General features: G+C 37.7%; 2 protein-coding genes across 2 annotated transcripts in view; one reads left to right on the forward strand and one right to left on the reverse strand.

The window, feature by feature from the left end:
* The first annotated feature begins 605 nt into the window (after positions 1-605).
* On the forward strand, positions 606-5,025 carry LOC111576689 (protein translocase subunit SecA-like). Its single transcript, XM_023282508.3, has 2 exons — positions 606-680; positions 1,074-5,025. Exon 2 carries the CDS (start codon positions 1,094-1,096, stop codon positions 4,670-4,672), a length of 3,579 nt encoding a protein of 1,192 aa, XP_023138276.2. The 5' UTR covers positions 606-680; positions 1,074-1,093; the 3' UTR covers positions 4,673-5,025.
* Positions 5,026-8,468: 3,443 nt separating this feature from the next.
* The window catches only part of ndrg2 (NDRG family member 2), a 46,293-nt gene continuing 33,694 nt past the window's right edge, over positions 8,469-21,067 (reverse strand). The window contains exons 3-16 of the mRNA XM_023282493.3: positions 20,915-20,956; positions 19,700-19,805; positions 19,487-19,607; positions 18,836-18,898; positions 17,169-17,229; positions 16,005-16,091; positions 15,633-15,689; positions 15,425-15,528; positions 15,300-15,338; positions 15,163-15,214; positions 14,972-15,019; positions 14,829-14,864; positions 13,067-13,118; positions 8,469-11,480 (exon numbers count right to left, since the gene is read on the reverse strand). Coding sequence (XP_023138261.1) covers positions 11,317-11,480; positions 13,067-13,118; positions 14,829-14,864; positions 14,972-15,019; positions 15,163-15,214; positions 15,300-15,338; positions 15,425-15,528; positions 15,633-15,689; positions 16,005-16,091; positions 17,169-17,229; positions 18,836-18,898; positions 19,487-19,607; positions 19,700-19,805; positions 20,915-20,956 — 1,032 coding nt within the window. The 3' untranslated portion in view covers positions 8,469-11,316. The remainder of the gene's footprint in view (positions 11,481-13,066; positions 13,119-14,828; positions 14,865-14,971; positions 15,020-15,162; positions 15,215-15,299; positions 15,339-15,424; positions 15,529-15,632; positions 15,690-16,004; positions 16,092-17,168; positions 17,230-18,835; positions 18,899-19,486; positions 19,608-19,699; positions 19,806-20,914; positions 20,957-21,067) is intronic.

The following is a 21,067-nucleotide window of genomic DNA, read 5'->3' on the forward strand; positions in this document are numbered from 1 at the left end:
AGGGGAAATGAAAAAAGCATACAACCAGTGAAAAGACATACATCATGACAAATAATTATGAAACAACTGCTAAGATACACAAAATTACCAGAGACTGACTAAAACTAACTAAACTGATGTCAAATGAACATTAACACCTGCAAAACAATGCAAAGAGAGACATAAAATACACACAAAAGGACCACAAAGAGAGAGAACTACCTCAAAGACTGGAACTAATGAAGGGCTTTTTACAAGTCTGTGTCGAGGGTCCCCTCTATTCACAGTACATCCATGGATAAGGTGTGTTTACTGCTGGGCAGTCATGCTATAGGGCTTTATGCATTGATATCACTAAAGGCAATAATGAGCTTTTTTGTTGCAACAGTGTAAAAACTGGTTAACTTGTAGAAAAAACAATCTCTTTTTCATTTATTTTTGGTTGTATTATTGCTCTGGAGCTGCTCTTGAACTTAGAATACAGATGGCATCTTCAAGTACAGTAAGTGACTTGATTTACAATAAATCCAAAACGAAAGGCAAAACAATGGAAAATTCCATTGTGGCGGCGCCCAGACAGAGTTGGCAAAAGAGAAACTAAAATGAGAGCAATAAAAGAAGCATGAAATTCATCTGATGCAGATCACCTCAGGTATCAGAAAAACACACATCGTCTCTCCTTTTTCTAATCTGGTTAACAGGTAAGTACCAGAATACTACTATAATACATGAAATACAGTAATAACAAAAATATTTATGCTACAAAAAAGCTTTTGTTTGTCAGTTATAATTATGTGTAGTGCAGAGAATAAATGCTGTTGTTTTACATTATACAAACATACATTTTAAGGCAGTGAAAAGTATTCAGAGCATTATTAAAGTAAAAGTTACTGTATTGTTTTTAAGTTATTCTCTTGTTTTTACTGTAAAGCATTTTGGATAACCTTTGGGCTGTTGTAAAGGGCTATATAAATACATTTTGATTGATTAATTGAATACTATTGCTTATTTGTAGGTATTGAAAAGTTTGTAGAAATTGTATTTTTTTTAAAGGAACATTCTCTGAATCTTTTTTCTAATTCTGTTTTGACCAGATTTGATAGTTTTCAACAAAATGGATGAATCTGATCTTAGAGTGGCATGGTTAGCTGCCAGATTGACAACTTTCTACATTGCTCGCAGTTCATCTCCTAAGGATAATGAAAAGCTTCTCCTCAAGAAGCTGCAAGGACTGGTCACAAATTTAAAATGGAGCTCAGAGGATGTCACTAAGTTGTTTGACGCTCTTCTGGAGCGATTTGAATCAACATCAACAAATGACAGACCAGATCTCCTCACATGGATGATGGAAATGTTGCACTGCATAGAGATTAATTATATTACATCCAGTTGCATGAAGACAGGAACAGGAAGGACACTTATCGAGCTGGTCAGAGACAAAACTATAACGGATTACTACTTCAAGAAATGCTTAGCTGATGAAGCAGAAAAGACACTAGATGAAATTCCTGAAGAGATCCGTCAAGAAAAGTTAAACCAAGTTGATGAAAAACTTTTAGCCGATGTGAAAGATATTGTATCATCTGTGCATGAAAAAAAATCTGTGCAGAACGACGGATCAGAGTGGAGTGAACTCAAAAAAATCTTGCAGAAGCTTTGTTGGGCAGTGGAACAAACAGCTAAATTCAAACCACGACTGACACAGATGGTGAGCTGGTGTCTTTTGGCTCTTTCCAAAACAGGGCGGTTAATTCAGGTTGGCACTGGAGAGGGGAAGTCATGCATAGTGGCAATGTTTGCAGCTTTTCGAGCTCTGAGAGGAGAAAAAGTAGACATCATGTCTAGTTCTTCAGTTCTGGCAGAGAGAGATTTGGAAGAATGGAGATCATTTTATAAAATGTTGGGTATCAGTGCAGACTGTAACACAAACAAACGAGGTCAAGACTCAAAAAAGTGTTATGAGTGTAAAGTTGTTTATGGCACTGTGGAAGAGTTTGCTGGAGACTGGCTTCGGCAGCACTTTAACAGGACAGACATATTTGGACAAAGAGGATTCCAGTGTGCAATCGTGGATGAAGTGGATTCGTTGATGCTCGACAAAGGTCATCACACGGTCTATTTAAGTAGTGACATGCCTGCTTTGCAACACCTCAACCCACTCTTGGCATTCATATGGGCCACTGCTAATCAGTACATTGAGATTGGTGCAGGGCAGACCGTGGGGCCTAAATACCCCTTTCATCAAGTTGTGCTTGAAAACATTAAGGAAGCTGATGAGCTTGCTATTCTTCAAATAGCTGAGGACATAGGTGTACTGCCAAAGGGGTCTATCAAGGACCTAAGAAGGAACCCAAAGCTTTTTACTGAAAAAGTTTCAAGTGTTTCAGCTAACCAGTTGGCTGAGTTCTTTAAGAGAGTAGAGAGGAGATTTCCATCTTGCCAGTTTGCCCTCTACTGCAAAAATAGCAATGGAGCACTTGAGGAACTGAACAAAGCATCTCTAAGGGAAAATGAGGAAAGACAGAGGGTGCCAGTGCTTTTAATTGAAGGTGGCTTTTGTCAGTACATCTACTCTGATGAAAATAGCGTGCTGAGCGCTGCAGAAGCAGAAATAAAGCGTGCTCTGCATTTCACACCATGTGAACTGAGCCAGGCTAAAAGCAGCTGCTATATCCCGGGCTTCTTCTCAGATCTGGTTAAATCCAAACTTAAAGTTTGGATTGCAAATGCATTCCATGCTAAAACCATGACAAAGGACCATGAATATATAATAGAGACACATGGAATAGTGCCTGTGGACTACAGCTGTACAGGTGTTGTTGAAAACTACATGCAATGGACAGATGGACTTCATCAGTTTCTTCAAATGAAACACCAGGGTAAGCTTAGTGACATGACAGCAATCACAAACTTTATGTCCAATGTTGGCTTGCTTCAAAAATATGGAAATCAGATCTATGGAATGTCAGGAACTCTTGGCCAACAAGCAGAGACTGAGACTTTGCAGAAAATCTATGAAGGTATCAAAACCTGTCAGATACCTTCATTCAAACGCAGAAAGCTGTTTGAGGTTGAAGGGCTGGTTGTAAAGGATGAAGAAGAATGGATTAAGAAAATCTGTGATGCTGTTACTGCACAAACCAGCCTGACACCATACAGGGGTCCAAGAGCTGTGCTGGTCATCTGTGAGACCATCAAACGAGCAAAGGCTGTCTATCATGCTCTGGGAGATAAGGTCCCAAACAAAGAGCTGTACATAAACAACAACATGGACAATCGGAAAATCTTTGCCAAGAAGCTTGAAGAAGTCATCATTGCCACAAACCTTGCCGGTCGAGGAACAGACCTTCAGGTTTCTGAAGAAGTTAAAAGAGCTGGAGGTTTGTTTGTTGTGCAGACCTTTCTCCCAAAGAACGCCCGTGTGGAGGCCCAGGCATTTGGACGCACTGCCAGACAGGGATCCCCTGGGTCTGCTCAGCTCATCGTCTGTTCCAACCATCTTTCAGAGCCACTTCAATTACTAATTTTAACAAAGAAACTTCTATCTCTTTTTGAAAACATGCTAGATGCCACTTCACTTCATCAAAAAATGTTTGTGATGCAATTGCGGCTGTATCAGAGAAGCCACAGCGATGGAAAAGCTAAAGCAATGTCTCTGGCACAGTCACATATTTTGTCTGAAAAATCCAAGTCAGAAATACAGATCGCCAAAGAGGTCAGAGACAAGTCAGTGGCTGAAGAACTATCCAGCTACCTAATGTGTGTGGTCCCAAAAATAAAGAAAGAGGAAAAGCTCTTCAGTCTGTATCTGGACATACTAAATGAGGTGTACAGAAGCAGTAACAACAAGCCAGCAGCTTCAGAATTGTCTGCACTGAATGAATTCTGGGGTATGTGGCTACTCACAAGCTTCAATGAGAAAGACTCTATCTCAGATCTGAAAAGCAGACTGGATACTGACCTCAACATCGCCAGGGAAAAACTCAGACAGAGAGAGTCACCCTCATCAAACCTGCACCACTACACTGCCTTTGGCAATGACCTACGTGAAAAAGGAAAACTTGCAGAGAGCATCAGAATGTACAGTAAAGCCATAGAGGCAGACGCCTGCTGGGCAGCAATTGCCTACTACAACCGTGCTTTCACATCTCTGATCCAGCAAAACTCACATCAGAATCCAGACTGCATCGAACGAGCTCTGGAAGATTTGCAAACCGCACTGAAATCTGTTGAGTTTTACTGTGAACAGCTTGAAGTCACTCACAGATACTCCAAACCACAAACCGAGGACCTCTGCAGTGATTTAAACACCAGGTTTGATGGACACATGAAGGCCAGATGCAGAGTGTTTCTGCTTTTCAAGGAAAACATTAAAGAGGCCATAAAGAAAGTCGACAGGGCCAGAGACATGGGTGGGAATGTAAAGGTGGAGGAGGAACTCGTCTACTTCCTGGTTCCACTTGTGGATTTTCTGCCCTTGGCAATCCTTTCCATGGAATCAGTGGATGAAATTCGACGTAGAGACATTCTGAGGATCCACCAGCTTGTCAGCCATCCCTCCTTTGACATTCTGAATGAACTCAGGTGTCTTGAGTCTCTGGGCCTGACTCATATCTATACTTTAGACACACTGTTCTCTGTAGGGGGCTTTTTCTCAAAGATAGGTCGGAAAATACGCCAAGCTCTTGATTAGAGGGAAGGAATTCACAGTCTGAGCAAAATCTGCAAGCAAACAATGATGTGTGGAAAGCTTGCATGGACTAAGAAACACAGCACAGTTCTGACATGCTGTGGGACTCTGAGCTAATATTTTTGGCTTCATTTGTAGTTTTTGCTGCAGCTTTGAGGATACTTATCATCCTTTAGAAATCATTTTGATAGTAACTGAACTTAATACACATTCCTTCTCCACTGTTACAGGACACATAATATGGGAATATTTTTTTAATATTTGATATCAGTTCAAATGAGTAATAGCTATATGCAATATATAATTAATATGTTCATTTTGTTGAGGTTTTTGACTGTATTTGATTTTGATGAAAAATCTATTCAATCGAGAGTTTTGTTAAATGCAATTTATTATTATTATTATTATTATTATTATTATTAGCAGTAATATTGTGATGTTGTGGAACTGAAACTACTGATATATGTATATACTCATTTTTGTTGAGATTTTTTCCCTTTATTTTAAATGTTATTAATAATTAAGCATAAAGATCCATTAACTTGAGCCTGTGTTGTAACTGTATTTAAATGAATGTTGAGGTAGTGATACTACATTGATATTATCAGAGAAAAATTGGGATGTATTAAGGTTACTGATGTAATACTTGATAAAGGAATATATTTCTGATGACATATTTTTTATGACATTTTAAACCAAAATTGATTCTGTGCAATTAAAATAAATCTATAATTACGACACAGACTGATAGTTATTTGAAATACATTACTATAGTACATTTACATATGGAGCAAAAATAACAGAACAGAAATTATTTTTATACTGACTTTGAGGGGTAATGAGACTCATGCTTACTATTCTTCACAGCCAGGAGTGGAGATAAAGAACACAACCATACAGCGTAGCTGACTACAGGTCTATGATCATACTCTTAGAGTTAAAATTACACCCAGTAACTACTATTGTCTTATCAGAACCATTTCACTTGTGCCAATACAGATACATTTTACTGGCACAACCACCTGCATTCAAGCACATACAATTAAGTAGTTCTGACTGACTAGAAAATATTTACACAGATTTTGTAGCAAGTTAAAATTTCAATAATATTGTCACTGAAAAGTGTATAAACACCCAAGTGTGAGTAATAGTCATAGTGGGGCCACCAGGTTTCATTGTTAAGAACAGTCTTCAAACAAACATAACTTAAAAAAGACTCTCCAATATGAAAGATGAACAGAGACTAAATATAATCGCTTCACTACTGCCACTGTGTGGCATTAATGCGGTGCTGAAACTTGCTTGCAGAGGAGTCTGAATCATAGACTGTATAATAAAAAAAATATGAATATCTTTATTATACAATCTATGGTTTGGACTCATGTTACAATCATCTGTGTAGGACATATTATAATGTTTAGTATATGCATAAATATTATCATATTGTTTTAGTTTTTAAACAGCTAGTTAGATTTAGGGATTTAATCAAGCTAAATAAAGAGTTACAGAAAACATTTACAGTATAAGAAAAATTTGAAAGGTAGAAGCAATGGACAGCATTTGTATACTGTACTATACACTACAGTATTTCTGAACAGTACAATGCTAACAATGTCTGTCAGTATCATATGTACACAAGAAGTATGCTTAAGTGAACACATTAGAAAGTACTTGACTCATAATGAACTCCAACTTTGTTTTAATAAAGCTAAATGTAACCTCTGGAAAATGAACACCCCAATCAATTTAGGATTGATGGCCTTTGGCAAAAGTTAGAAATTCAAATTAGTTTTATTATAATTGATATTTAAAATTCTTATGTAATAATGTCAAATCACCAATAACCACGGATGTTCAGCCTACAGTAGCAGGAAATTCAGCAGGGAGAGCATCAGTGAGAGTAGACTGGACATGACGGTGCTACACTCAGCAATAATAATATACCAATACTTTATTTGCCTTCCTTCATTATTTATTTATTTATTTATTTATTTTTTTTAAAGATTAAGTTAAAATGCTTATGTGTTTACAGAGGAACTTGTGTGGAACAGCCACATTATTTTATCATATTTTAAACTTGTAGTTTTCCAGTAACTAGTAGATATAAAAAGGACGCTAATTAGCCACCAGTTTGTACATTAAGCTAATATTGCACTGGCTACTAGCTAGCTAGCCCGGAGTCCTGTTCTACTTACCGAATAAACCCACTTATTCAAAAAATGGAAATTCGCACAAAGTGCACATTGCTGACGAATACCAATAGTTTAAGTACCAATACCAATAGTTAAAGTTTTAAAATATTAGCATTACCTCAGCGTAGCGTAGCAGAGCAGGTGTTTCCAATTAGTGCTTGATTTCTTCCTCGCTCTGGAAGTTTCTCCGCAGCGCTGCGGTCGGTGCTGCCACCATAGGCCACAGGCGGTATTGCAGTCATTTAATATCTACAATCAAGGCTTTGTTCTATCTTCTAAACAAGGTTCTATGCAGTGACTTTGGTAAGCTTATGGGTTCTGACTGTGAAGCGAAGAATATTTTATAAATAGTCCCACATTTCAATATATATTTTAATTCATAGCCTTAGAAAACAGTTAAGACTCATAACAGCTCAGTACAGAAATTCTAAAGGAAGTAGAGAAATGTTTTATTATGTTACTTTCTGATACTACATACAAATAAAGCAATGTACATGCTACATACTAAATACAATGTATTCATTAACATGAAAGGGGAGGCAGAAGACTAGCACACTTTAAAATCAACCAAAAATCTGAAACCAAATGTTTAAAAAGAAGAAATAGACTACTAAGTAAGACTAGAAAGAAAACTACAAAAACACCACCACATAATGGGAAACTGAGAAGAATTTTCAAAGGTGATACTGACAACTGGGGTAACCTGTTTAAAAAAAATACAGCATCAATACCATCTACTTTTAAGGAACTTAAATCAAATTTATATTGTAAATATCATTAAGTATTCAGCCCTCTGAAAGTTTCACCTTTTACTCCTTTTCAACGTAAATCATGGTCAGGAAAATTAGGCTTTTTTGACAGAATTGTACAAAATGACTTATGTATGAGTGAAAACAGATTTCTACAAAGTAAATTCAAATAGTTACAATTATAAAACGTAAAATAAGTGATCACATACCTCCTTCAAGCCACTATTTAGCAGATGAACCTTTTACTGCAATTACGGCACTAAGCCTTTGTGGCTATTCTCAGTCAGCCTTGCATTACTAGACAGTGCACTTTCATCCCAGTCTTCGATGCGAAACTGTCAGGTCACAAAAAGATCATAAGCCACAAATTCTCAATTGAATCAAGGTCTGACTCTGCCACTGCAGAACAGTCATCTTGTCTTCCTTAAATATTTTCTGTGTAGCTTTGGAAGTTGCAGTTCTCTTGCAGACTGCATCTGGTTGTCGTCCAGGATTTCCAAATATGTTTCATGTCTGCCAAACACATTGTCTAGTCTGACAGCCAACAAACTAAATTTTGGTGTCATCTGGCTAAATAATCTCCTCCAGCTGATTTCAGAGTCTTCCACACGCTTTGAGCTAAAACATAGAAAGGAAATTTGCTGATTTTACTTTGGCTTGAGCAAAGTGCCTTGCAATTCCTTTTCGTCTTACTCTAAAATTGTGCAACTGAGAGGTTAAAATGTAAAGATTTGTGGGCTAGATTAAGCCCCCAATGTTTCAAGATAATTTTTTTTCATTCATTCACTGACAAAAACCTCCAAAAAATAGAAATTGTGAAGAAGCAGACGTATCCGAAGAAAGACATTAGACAGAAGATTACTCTTAAGCTTTTATTAATATTTAAGTTTGCTTTTTTAGGATGTTCATTGTGTTACACAGAGAAATTAGTCACACAAGTAAATTTGATTGTATTCTCTTTACTTTTAATCTTTTTGTTAATTATATTATTCTCCCTTATAAGCGCTAATGCTAAAAAAGTTACACAAGAACTATCACACGTAACTAACTTGTGAGCACATCGGGACAGTAAACTAACACTTCATATAGATAAAAGGACCCAAAAAAATAAAAGTTAAAAAAAAAAATCCAAAACATAGAAGGGGAAAGAAAAAATATGAGCAAAGTAAAAATGAAAAGACAAACAAAAGACAAAATGGACAAGCATTTACAATCACACAGCCCTGCTCAACTCTCCAGAAAGAAGAAGTACCGCTCTGTTTTCCTTATTTGGTAATTTTCTTATCTAGGCTCTACCTGTTATCCCTTATTTGGTAGATGTTCCATTTGTTGTTTAGTCATAATTTCAGCCTGGGATGAGCAAAACATTTACATTCTAAACTTCAGCCCTCTGGACAGTAACCCAAGTGGCATCCTGGTTCATCATCATCATCATCACCACCATTATTATCATCTCCAAGCTCAAATCTGACGCCCTTCATTAACTTTTCTGTTTCTCTCATCAAAATCATCGCTCCATCTCACCTTCAGCAAACAGGTTTGGGTAAGGAGCACTAAACAGCATGTAAAAGAAACAGGCAACCTCCAGCTAACTCATAAAAACATTACTGCTTATTAAAGAAGAAGGGAAAAAAAATCAGATGCAAAGCTGCATCAGGACATGCTTAAAAATGCACATGCACTCCAATGATATCAGATTGGGTTCAGGTAGGGGTCCTTGGTCTAATGGCTACACATCGCAGGGCAGTGGTAAGCTTTGTTTCGAGGGAATTTTAGCTAAATTGAGACGTTTTACATGGTCCTAAAAGGTGCACATTTAGCCTCACAGCATTTCTGATGACAGAATTTGGACTAAAAATGCCCCCTATTCTTTTGGGGACCTCAGTTTTGGCAGTACGCTTAAGCTTAAAGTTCAGATATTGGCCGATCAAACAAAAAGAGGCAAACTCTTTCACCTCTGATGCCAACAACCAACATTTCTAGAGCTCTTTTTTTTTTTTACTGAGTTTGGTGGCAGTGAAGGGGCTGGTTCATTGTCAATAATAAGTCACAGGGGGTTTTGTTGGTCTCAAAATTGACTACTAAACTTCCCTAGCGGACCCTGGTCTTTTCTCCGTCTTTGTGCTTCCCTTTGTGTCTTCAAACACTCCCGCGCGCCTCACATTTGCCTCCTCGCACACGTCTGAACAATCACACGCAAACACAATCCTCTGTTGACCCCCCATCGCTTGAATAAAGTCGAAGGAGTGTGTGTTCATTTTACCTCGCAGCGCACATAAAATCAAGTATGCCGGCTGGGTTTGTTAGGAGGTATCCATGCGCGGGCAAGGCTAAGAGATTACAACCCAGGTGATAAACACAGTGATCCCTTTTGGCCACAGCTGACACTGACATGCAATATCCAGACCGGCATGCTACTGCTGATGTGACGCTCCCCGGGGAGTAGCACACGAGCGTGGATATTGGGACAAGCAGCGCAAGACTGCCAGCAATATTGGAAGCACTATTAAATGTGCGACTAGCGTTAACAATAGGGTGCGAGCTAGCTGCAAAGCTAAAAAAAAACACCCTCAGTCTCACCTATGCTTTCCTTCAGACCAAAGCAGCACACGCATTCTCACAACTCATAAGCAGAATATAAAAGAAATAATAATGTCAATATTCACATGGGCTGATACCGGGCATGCATCTTCAAAACAGTCCAGAAAAAAAAGAGAAGGAAAAAAAAAAAAAGCTTCCGGCCCACTTCCTCAAATCCAACTGGGGGAAATAAAACAGTCACTTATAGACAAGGGGGGCAAATGGAAGACATAAACAACCTGGCAACATCAAGGAGGGAGTAATCACTATAAATGCTCTCAATGGCTGTTTCCACGCGTTACCGGTTAGCCAATCAGCAGCCGTCAGCCCCTCGCTGAGACAGGTCACAAATAAGAAAATAAAATCCCATTAAAGAAATAAAAATAACACAATAAAAACTAGCTTAAAAAGTAGTAGACACACATTGTTGTAAGTATCTCTGCTATAGTATGTTTTTTTTTTTTTAATCTATGTCATTTCATTAAAGAGAAAAGTGTTACAGTTTTTTTTTCTATTATTTCATTACCATTAGCTTCATCATCACCAACAACATAATCATCAGCATCGACAACAATACCGTTTTCAGAATTATTACTATTGGTTAAGGTGTGCCGCGTCTATATTTGTATCTATAGGCTGCACTGTGTCTAAATTAAAGGGCTCTATTGGCTGATAGAGGCTCCAGTAGAGGGAGGGAGAGAGAACTGGTCGCCATTCTTCACCTCATCCCTTTTATAATAATCTCTTCTTGCCTTCTACAGACTGCACTTCTTACATTTACCGTAGAACAGCCCAGTCTACTGTGTTTTCAGCTGGAAGGGGGGATGTGAAGGGCTGGACTTGTATGTGGAGCAAAATGTGGAGGACGGCTTTCTATCTTCCACTGAAATCGCTTTATCTCCCTTCTCCCTCCCTCCCTCTCTCTGTATTCTGCTCTTGTGGGGAATGATGGGAGTTGTTTAGTGACAAATAAGTAACCCATTCATCTTGTTCCTGCATTATCGCCATGCTTCCTCTTTCCCTTCCTTTCATTTTTTTTTTGCTTCCTCTCTTCTCCCACTCCCACTCTCTCTCTCTCTCTCTCTCTCTTCGTTCTATGTTGTATCGTTTAGTTTTTTTTTTTGCTTCAGCAGGAGACCTCCATGGTTTGGGAGGGGCTGGGCGGCATCTGTCCACCCTGCGAGCCCTGCGACAGGGTGCGGGAGCGAGAGCGCGACCCATCCATGGAGTAGGAGGAGGACAGGGAGGTGGTGCGGGAGCGGGACAGGCGGGTCATGCAGGAGGACGCCACTGTGGAGAAAGAAAAAGAAAAGAAATGCATAGTGAGTTTACATTCACAGCTTGGAAAACAACTCAGAAAGTATAGAATACATAAATGATAACTCTATGATTACAGTGCGTTTTTATTATTGTCACCCGTCACATTAAAATACCAGAATAAACAATGCATGAACCAATCTTTAACAACTTTCTGACTAAAAAAATCCTAAAACAGCAGTAAACAGGGGGTTGATTAGGGACTATTTTCATTAGTGGAATTACACACATTTAATGAATAATTGCTGAACTCAAAATAAACTTCTAATAAATGTTATTATGTAATAATAATAATGATATCAATAACTTTATTCATATGGCACCCTTAAGAACAGTGTTCACAAAGTACTTTGACAGTTAAAACGTGCAAGGCTGAGCAGTCAGTTAAAATAAATAGCAAAAATGATAATAAGTTGAATGAATACTTAGCTAGATTAGCACTCATATCAAATAATGGAACTAGGCAGTTTAAAAATTAAAGAATATGATTGAAGGTCAAAGGAATTAAAGAATTAATACGCTAGAAATAAAATAAAACAAGAGAGAACATATAAAATAAACAGGACATAATACAGAATAGAACACTAAAACTAATCAAAGCTAAACTTCACATAATAGCAAGTCTATAAAAGTGTGTTACTGACTCTGCAAGTACTTTGAGTCATTTCTTTGTTTCATTTGTGTGCTTTGGAGACATGGAAACGTCTTGCTAGTGTAAATATGATGAGATTTGTTGACAATAATGCAAATGTTTTATCCTTTTAATGCAACTGACACGTAAAATACATATTTTGAACAAAGCTGCACACATGGATTATTTGTTCCTCGTGCCCTTTGTTAAACTCAGACTATACTGACATTTGGAGGCCTCATTTAAAATATAGCTGAGTAGGAAACTAAACAAGGCACACAAATTAGAAGCTTGGATATCAATAGTTTTAAAAATAATACTAATAATAAAATGCAAAATTGGTAAAATAATAACACTAGACCTATATTTTAAGAATTTCAAATTAAGTAATATAACAATATATTAATTAAAACAAGTACAGCTGGAGGTAAAATATGACAAAAAATTGAAGCTTAATTTGCCCGAAGCATAAAAAGAAATTGCTCTTTAGATTTTTGTGTGTGTTGCAGGTGAAAAATGAGTAGAACTGCATTTTCTAAGCTCAGCAAATCCAACCATTTGAGTGTGTTTGCTAAGGTCCCAAATTAAATGAGAGGAGGTTGGTAAGTAGTAAAGGTAGGCAAGAAGGTAAATAAACAGTAAGAGCCTCATAAATAACTAAAACTCTGTGTCTATCAGATTTACAGAAAGTGAAAGATATCCAACTTCAGTATACTCTCACAATGATGACTACTAAATAATAAATCTCAATGACAAACAGCAGCAAAATGCTTAATAGTCACAGCAGATGCACGAACATATAAATGCACATATTGGGTAAACAACAAAGTGTCAGTATGAAAGAAATTAGAAACAGTTTTTTTAAAATTTGCACATGTCTGTATTTGTAAACAGAAACTTAAATTATTGGTCAGTGCAGTGAACTTACTGTAGCCCATGCCCTGGATGAAATACTTGAAAGCCTCAGTCAGTTTAGCAGGCTGCAAACAAAAAACAAGGCAATGTGATGCGTTCAATCAAAATGATCACCAACTGTTACCTGCAAGTGATGCACATGAGTGACCCCATGTGGCAGCAACGAGTAATTACAAGACGACTTCAGTAAGGTGAGCGTTTTTCAAGGCTGTTGCCTCTTTTGTCTTCTCCTTTTGCATTTACATGGGATGGAGCACTGAACATCTTACTTTAACAGCGAGTTAAAATGTGATTCTCGACTCCGTGGAGTTACTACTGCTGGTTCAAATTCAGTTTTAATCACTTCACGTGTAATTAAACAAACTAGGGATGCATGATATTGGATTTTTACTGATATATGTGCATATTTTTAACACCCAATTGCACATAACATCCCCTAGTGGAATTAACATAATATTATAAATGGTGCAGACATACAACACAGCACTTTGCAAATATACGCATTCACTGAGCAAAATACGATTACTTCAACTTACATGTTAAACATTCTACTTCATTTTTTATGTAACATTTTCAAACAAAATAGTACATTTTTGACCTTACAGGTGTTATTTGCCTGTCCATGTTAATTTTGGTCCAATGGGGATATTTCATGTCCTTTCCTTTTTTTTCTAATTTAATATTTAGACAACATTTTCCTAGATAACACACATTTCAAGTATTGTACATTAGCTGTGGAACCTGGTTGCACCACCCCTTACTGTTTAATACTATAGAGACGAAGCAGAGCACACTGTGGAAGTTTAGCTAAGTAAAGGAGCACTGCGATAAAGACTTCTATGAGTCTTATTGACCTTGACAAAGGAGCACTGCAATAAAGACTTCTGAGTCTTAAGCCACAAGTCAACAGGGCCATTTTTTCTCACATGGAAACGCACCACATCTGAATATCGTCCACTTGGTGGGCAGCACGAGTGGGCCACTAGGTGGTCACATGACAGTCCGGTAGATGTATCGGACCAACATGGCTCAGTCGCAAGTCGCAACTTTACAAAAGCAGTTTAGCAGAAAGTATTTCTGAAAGAATTTAAGGCAAGAAAAAAGCTGTGCAGTTGCTGAATCTGTCCTCGTTTTAGTTCAACAACGGCTAATTTAGACGTTTAACGAAAGTTTCACGATGCGTAGGACCTCTGCTCACCGCAACAAATTTGCATAAAGTAGAAATGAAACTACTTGATGCAAATGAGCTCCAAGGTGACGTGCCACAACACATCTCAAAACGTGCCGCAACGCAACCAGCACGCAACGCGGTGTGTTTCACATAGACACTGAATGGAATGTAAGAAATTGACGGATCCTGTGGACACGTACCATTACTGACCTTAGGCTAGTTAGAAAGTGTCAAATTAAGATCGGCTAATCGAAGGCAGCATTTCTAGATCACAGTGGAATATCTGATAGATGATTTTGTGGGGGTTTTTCACATTTCCGCATGGCAACAGATGCAAACAAAGAAGGTACATGCCGATAATGATTAGTTAAAAAATTCCTTGATCAACACATGACAGGTAGCGCTGATGATGCTGATATCATAGTGCATCCCTAACACTCACTATGTCACATTAATCAAAAAAAGTTTAGATTTTATAACACGCTGTAACATTTCAGCTCCACTGATTTCACATTAAATTAATCTTGGTGCAGCTTTAACATCCATGTTGAGTGTCTGCAATATGAGGTAAATCAGAGGCTTTCAGGGGTTGTGTTTTTCTTACCTGAGTCAGCTGAGGGAGGCCTCCAGCATCAGCCATCTGTGATGAGAAACAAGACATGAGTAACAGTAAAAGACACAACGAAGTGCCACAACAGAGAATGAGAGGTTGTTTAGATGTCAAATAAATATAAATATGATGTTCACCTTTAGGAATGAGGTTGTTGTTGGGTCCATTTTGCTGTTGCACTCCACCTGGTGGACACAGAAAGAACACCTGTAAACATCTGCCATCGCAACTCATTCTATCATTCTGCAAAACATCCAATAAACACAATAATCATTCATCTGGTTTCCGTTAAAATACACTTTTCTCAGAAACAGCCAGCAAAACTTACGGCGGCGTCCTCATATGGAGCTTGATCACCCACCACCAACATTACTGGACACCTGAGGGGAGACAGGTGGAGATTACAGGTCAGACAGGTGGCATTTTAATAATTTAGAGGCTTGAATATAAAAAGAGGGTATTTACTTGAAGGTGCTGTTGCGGTCAATGTTCAAGTCTCTACGACTGGAAGGGGGGAAAAAATGCCGTCAGTCATAGTTTAACGTGGAGCATATTAGTGTTTGTGTATTATTGTGTGTTGGTGTGTTTACCTGTTGTAAGTCTTCCACAGGAGCTCTATGTTGATCCCATTAGGAGCTTTATTGATACGCTCTCTGTGAGACTGCACTAGATCTGTGTTTGATGACAGCTCCTCCTGCAGAAAGGTTTCGAAATTAATTGAGTCCGACACAGAAAGCTAAAAAATTATACAACTGGTTGACCACGTGGGTTTTTTTTTTTTTCTAGAAAACACTATACCTGACTGAAGAGGTGGGACAAGATCTGCTCTGTGAGGGAGGACGTCACAGAGCTCAGCTAAAGAGGAAGAGAGACATCAATAATATAATATAATATAATATAATATAATATAATATAATATAATATAATATAATATAATATAATATAATATAATATAATATAATATAATATAATATAATATAATATAATATAATATAATATAATCAATAGCACTGTAGAGAATACACATGAAGCCACATAATTTTATAAACACATCTAAACTTAAATTGATGAAGAATTCTCCTCAGGACTAACTACATTAACATACCATGTTTCTGTGCACCAGACAGTCTTGAGTCATTCAGGAGAAAGACAGAAAGTAAGCAGACGTACCTTCTGAGCAGCCCAGTCTATCCATCCTCGAGCGTTGGTGTCGATGTTGATCAGAACCAGACCTTCCACTGAATCTGGGTTTGCAAGCTGAAGAGAGAGAAGGAAGCAACACAGACACAGATGGTGAGTCGATAAGGAAAGGAAGGAAATCGACTTGAAGAAGCAAGATTCAATATATGTGTAGAAGCCGTGAGTTGGTTTAAAGTCTCTCAATGTTTGGAGGCTTCCGGTGTAGCCGGCAGATACCTGGATAACAGATATTTGGGCCAAGACTTTCTGTTCCAGGTCTAAATACATTTTGGCTGATCTTCTTAAACACATATCTGCATATGAATGGAGAAAAACTTGTATTCTCTTCATGCAACCAAAGTCCCATCAAACACGATAAATGAATAACACTCAGACTAAAAACAGAAACCAGAAAGTTTCCAACATGTTGTACTTCTGCATATTCACAGACATTACTTGTATTTTTTATGGGATTCTGTCATTAAAATTATTTGGTAACTCTTTATTTTAAATCTGAAAAAACATAGAAAGAAAACTGAAATTTGGTAGTAATCAGTGCAACAGTATGTGCAAAGTTTAGGACATTTACTAGAGTTTAGGTAGCTGTGGTGAGTTTATATGTAGCTGTTGATTTCCAGAGGAAACTTTTTAAACATTTAAATGCATATAAATATCTATTCAGGATTTCACTATTATTGGAAGCCTAATTGTTCAAATATTATAAGTTAAGTATGTTTGCCTGTATGCAAATGTCATATTTTTACATATTTAGCTTGCCTAAAGGAAATGGATCTCTGAGAAACTCATTGATGGAGGTGTACTGGTGTTTTTATCAGAACTAGTACCAAAGGAGACAGTTTTTCAAGAAAACATCCAAGGAAATTACAAAGAAACACCACAACTTTTAAACAAGCCATTGGTGAGTCTTCTGGTAACATGAATTGCCATTTAAAGACAAAAACAGACGAGTTGAAAGAAGCCGTCTTCTTTCTGGCACCACGACACACTACCGTATCGTGTAACAGCCTGACTGACGAAAACAGTGGAAAATATTGCCAGCGAAAGTCTTGATGTTAAAAAACAGACCACTGTGAAGTGCTCATGCAGACAGTGAAATGACTCAACATGACAGCTTTAACAAAAGATGATGCTCACTGTGAACTTGGAGAGGATGTAGGCTCCTGCTCCCACACCGACGCCGATTACAGTGCGGAAGCTGACGGAAAGAGACACCGAGTCAGTAACACATACAGTATATATGCATATGTAAACATAGAGAGAACCTCTGCTGTGATTCTGGTTCCAGAAAGAATACAAAAGATAGAAGCTTGACTACAATAGCATTTTACAAGATAAAAGTTTTGAATTCGGACCAGAATGGCTTATTGAACTTGGATAAATTCAATCAATTACATATAGGAACTGCATTTTTCCATGTTAGCCCTCCTCAGACATGGGATAAGTAACACTGCTGATTTCATCTGTTATAGTGACTGAGACATAGATCACTTTCCCATTAATGCTCCTCACAGCTTCAATCAGGCAGTGAAATGAAAGTCACGGTACACACACTGATTTTATTACAGATGCATGTTTGTACAGCAAACAAAAGATTAACTCTAAACTAATAGCAAGCTTATTAAGTCGTGTCCTAATGACTAACAGCCTAGTATATTAACATTCTGTCCATATGTGAGGATAATAATCGATCTATTACTTAATAAAGAATAAAATAAAAATACTGCGACAGCTGCAAAGAAGCTCAAAGCTGTTGTGTTTCTGGATCAATATTGGTGGTGAAATGAGGAAATATGAAAATGTTACTAGCTCTGATCTAATAAGACCATTGTTGTGCAGCTCACTGTTCATTAAATATTGGTGCTGAAATGTGGTAAAAGCTTTCTCTGCAACTTGTGCTAAGCTTATCTTTTAATGTGAGTGAATGCAGGGCAGACTTGTGCTGCATTCAAAGACATGGAAATGTTACTCTAAGTCTTGCCTAGTAAGACGGTCATTGGGCCATTTTAATGGAAAAGTGCTCATTTAGTGTTAATGTAAAGGAGTGAACGTCTGAAAGAATCACGTTGTTACTGCAACATTTGTAATAAACAATCTGATGTGTTTTTGTACACGACCGTTCAAAAGTTTGGAGTCACTAGGAATGTCCTTTTTTTGGAAAGAAAAGCAGTTTTTTTCAATGAAGATAACATTAGATGAATCAGAAATACACTGTAGACATTGTTAATGTGGTAAATGACTATTCTAGCTGGAAACGGCTGATTTTTAATGGAATATCTCCATAGAGGTACAGAGGAACATTTCCAGCAACCATCACTCCTGTGTTCTAATGCTACATTGTGTTAGCTAATGGTGTTGAAAGGCTAATTGATGATCAGAAAACCCTTGTGCAGTTATGTTAGCACATGAATAAAAGTGTGAGTTTTCATGGAAAACATGAAATTGTCTGGGTGACTCCAAATTTTTCAACAGTAGTGTATATTAGATGCAGGTGCAGCTCAAGTAAGACATTTATTGACGCAAAATCCTGTATTTTTTTTTGAGTTGAGTGCATTGTTCTCCACTATAAATAAAGTATATAAACACATAACAGTTAATAAACCACATCTACTGTACATCTAGTGTATCTAAACCTCCAACTGCATAGCTACAACCGTAATAAGACAGAGCCTTTAATAGCTTTGTCTGGCTCTGTAACAAGACAAAAACAGAACCCCTACGCATCCATTCACTGACCTTCTGTGTGGGTGAGCAAAAGCGATGCTCTGTTTGCGTTTATGTCAAAATAAGTGCTGTTAACTCACTTGAAAAACTGCAGGACAGCAGGGATCATCTCTGCTATGGTCTCCATGGAGGGATACTGGTAGCTGCAACAGCAAAATGAAACAAATGATCTCAGTCTAATGAAGAAATGAAAACAATACGCAGACGATGTTCAGCGTTTTCTAACCTGGGATCTCACTAGAGTATTTGTAGAAGCTGGACAATGCTCATAACACACAATGAAGGAAAATGATTTCATAAGACACTTTGATCCACAGTGGGGATTTAAAACAAGACCTAAAAGAGAATGAGCCTCGATCTGTGGAATCAGCGGCAGGAGTTAAGGGTCACGGTGGAGATGCCGTGATAATACACGCAATAAAATCCTCCTGAGCCACTAAAATAATCACGCAAGGAAGAGGAGCGATAAAGAAGAGCAAGAGGGGGAAAGAAATAAGAAGCGTGGAGAGAGAAAAGGGAAGGATTTTGTTTAAACCTCTGACAAGAGCGCATTAGAGAGCGGAGAGGGGGGACATGTGAGAGATGGGAATGTTAAATATTTTTCGAGGAGATTACGTTTAAGCCTGCACAGAAGATTGTTTCCATGTCAGAAAGTTTACTTTAAAAAAAAAGCGAGGTTACTGCAGGCCACTGAGGGATGCAAGCATAATTACAGGGAGTGAACGTCGTACCCTGCAGGGTAGGCAGCAGCCCCCTCCTCCTGTCCCGGTGCATCAATATGAATCAGGGTGAAATTCTTGACAATCTCCTGCATCTCCTCGAACTTGAAGAGAGGGGAGAAGCAGCTCTTGCCTGCCAGAGAGAGAGAGAGACGGGAAACAAACAGGTGATCAGAGACTGAGACAAAGAGTTGAGAGACAAAGAGGCTAAAGAGAGCTACTCACTGTCCAGGCCCACATCATGGAAGGTGAGGATAGCGGGCCTACGGGTGGTTCGTGTGCCGTGGAGGGTCACATGCAGGACGCCGTGTGGGGTCTCAACACTGTGCTCCTGGAGAGAGCGACAGTTTGTGCTTGATATTAATATGCTGGGATGGACGGTGTTGGATTTTTGTGCGAGTGAAACATTTCATTCACATGCTACTGCTTAATATTTTTGGTTGCATGTGGTGATTTTCTGCAAAATTAACAAAATCTTAGCCAAAATCGTATCATTTATCAGAGCGAGAAACTATTAAAACAGAAAAAATCACTGTATTTTCAAAATTCCAACAGTTGTTGAGGTGCTCATGTATGACTTTTGCTTTTTTCTGAAAAATTAACATAATCTAAGCCTAAAATCATGATATATAAGCTAAATCTCTTTATTCTATATGACACAGACAAAAAAATAAACCTTTTCTGTTAACCAAATTCTGTAAAAAACAAAAAATTCTGCATTCCGAAGTGCAACTGACAAAACTTTCATTGACTCATCTGTGACCAACAGTTACATGACAAAAATTCAGAGGCTTTCTGGTTGACCTGGGCTGAACTGCAGGCTGTGTTTACACAGAGCAGACATGAGATGAGTATGGAAAGAAATTCAAAATGTAAATAGGAGAATATTTATTGTTTATATTGTGTATTTATAGTATAGTTTCAATTCAGTATAGTTTCAGTAAATAATAGAAGAAATGTAACTTTTTGTCTGTTTTCTGATTTATGGCATTATAACTATTATTCTGCATGAAAGACAGGTTTGACTTCTCTCTACCATTATCCTGCATGTAAGGAAAAACTTCAAAATAACAAAACATGTTATGGTAATAATACTGTGGAAAGAAAGTATTAAAATTCCCATTGAAACTTCTCTTGATGCATAAAGCACTGTCAGTTCATATAACGTATGCTCCAAAATGCGTTTACATTCAACAGTAACATTTGAACTCATGGCTCTTAAGATTGCAGTCGTGTATTGATTTATATTCTACACCTGTTTACTAAGATTTTTTCAGAATAAAAAAGGAACAAAAAGCTACTGCAACACCAATAATACTATAGTATACTTAACTCAAGTCAAAACAACATTCACATTTTAAATTAAACTCTTGAAAATTTACTAAATGATGCAAATGTCAAATATACAGAATTTCATAAATTGCATTTTATTAAACACACCTGTCCTTGGTCCAGGAGTATCCTAGCAGCCAGTTCAGCATCCTGTGAGAAATAAAGGAAGGACTTAGTAGCACAAGCTGCACAATGAACATGAAAATTCATGTCGTTTTTTGACTTCAGACAGTAAATATGAGCGAAACTAAGACGACAGTG

The sequence above is a fragment of the Amphiprion ocellaris genome, chromosome 23 (assembly GCF_022539595.1).
Source record: "Amphiprion ocellaris isolate individual 3 ecotype Okinawa chromosome 23, ASM2253959v1, whole genome shotgun sequence".
NCBI lineage: Eukaryota > Metazoa > Chordata > Actinopteri > Pomacentridae > Amphiprion > Amphiprion ocellaris.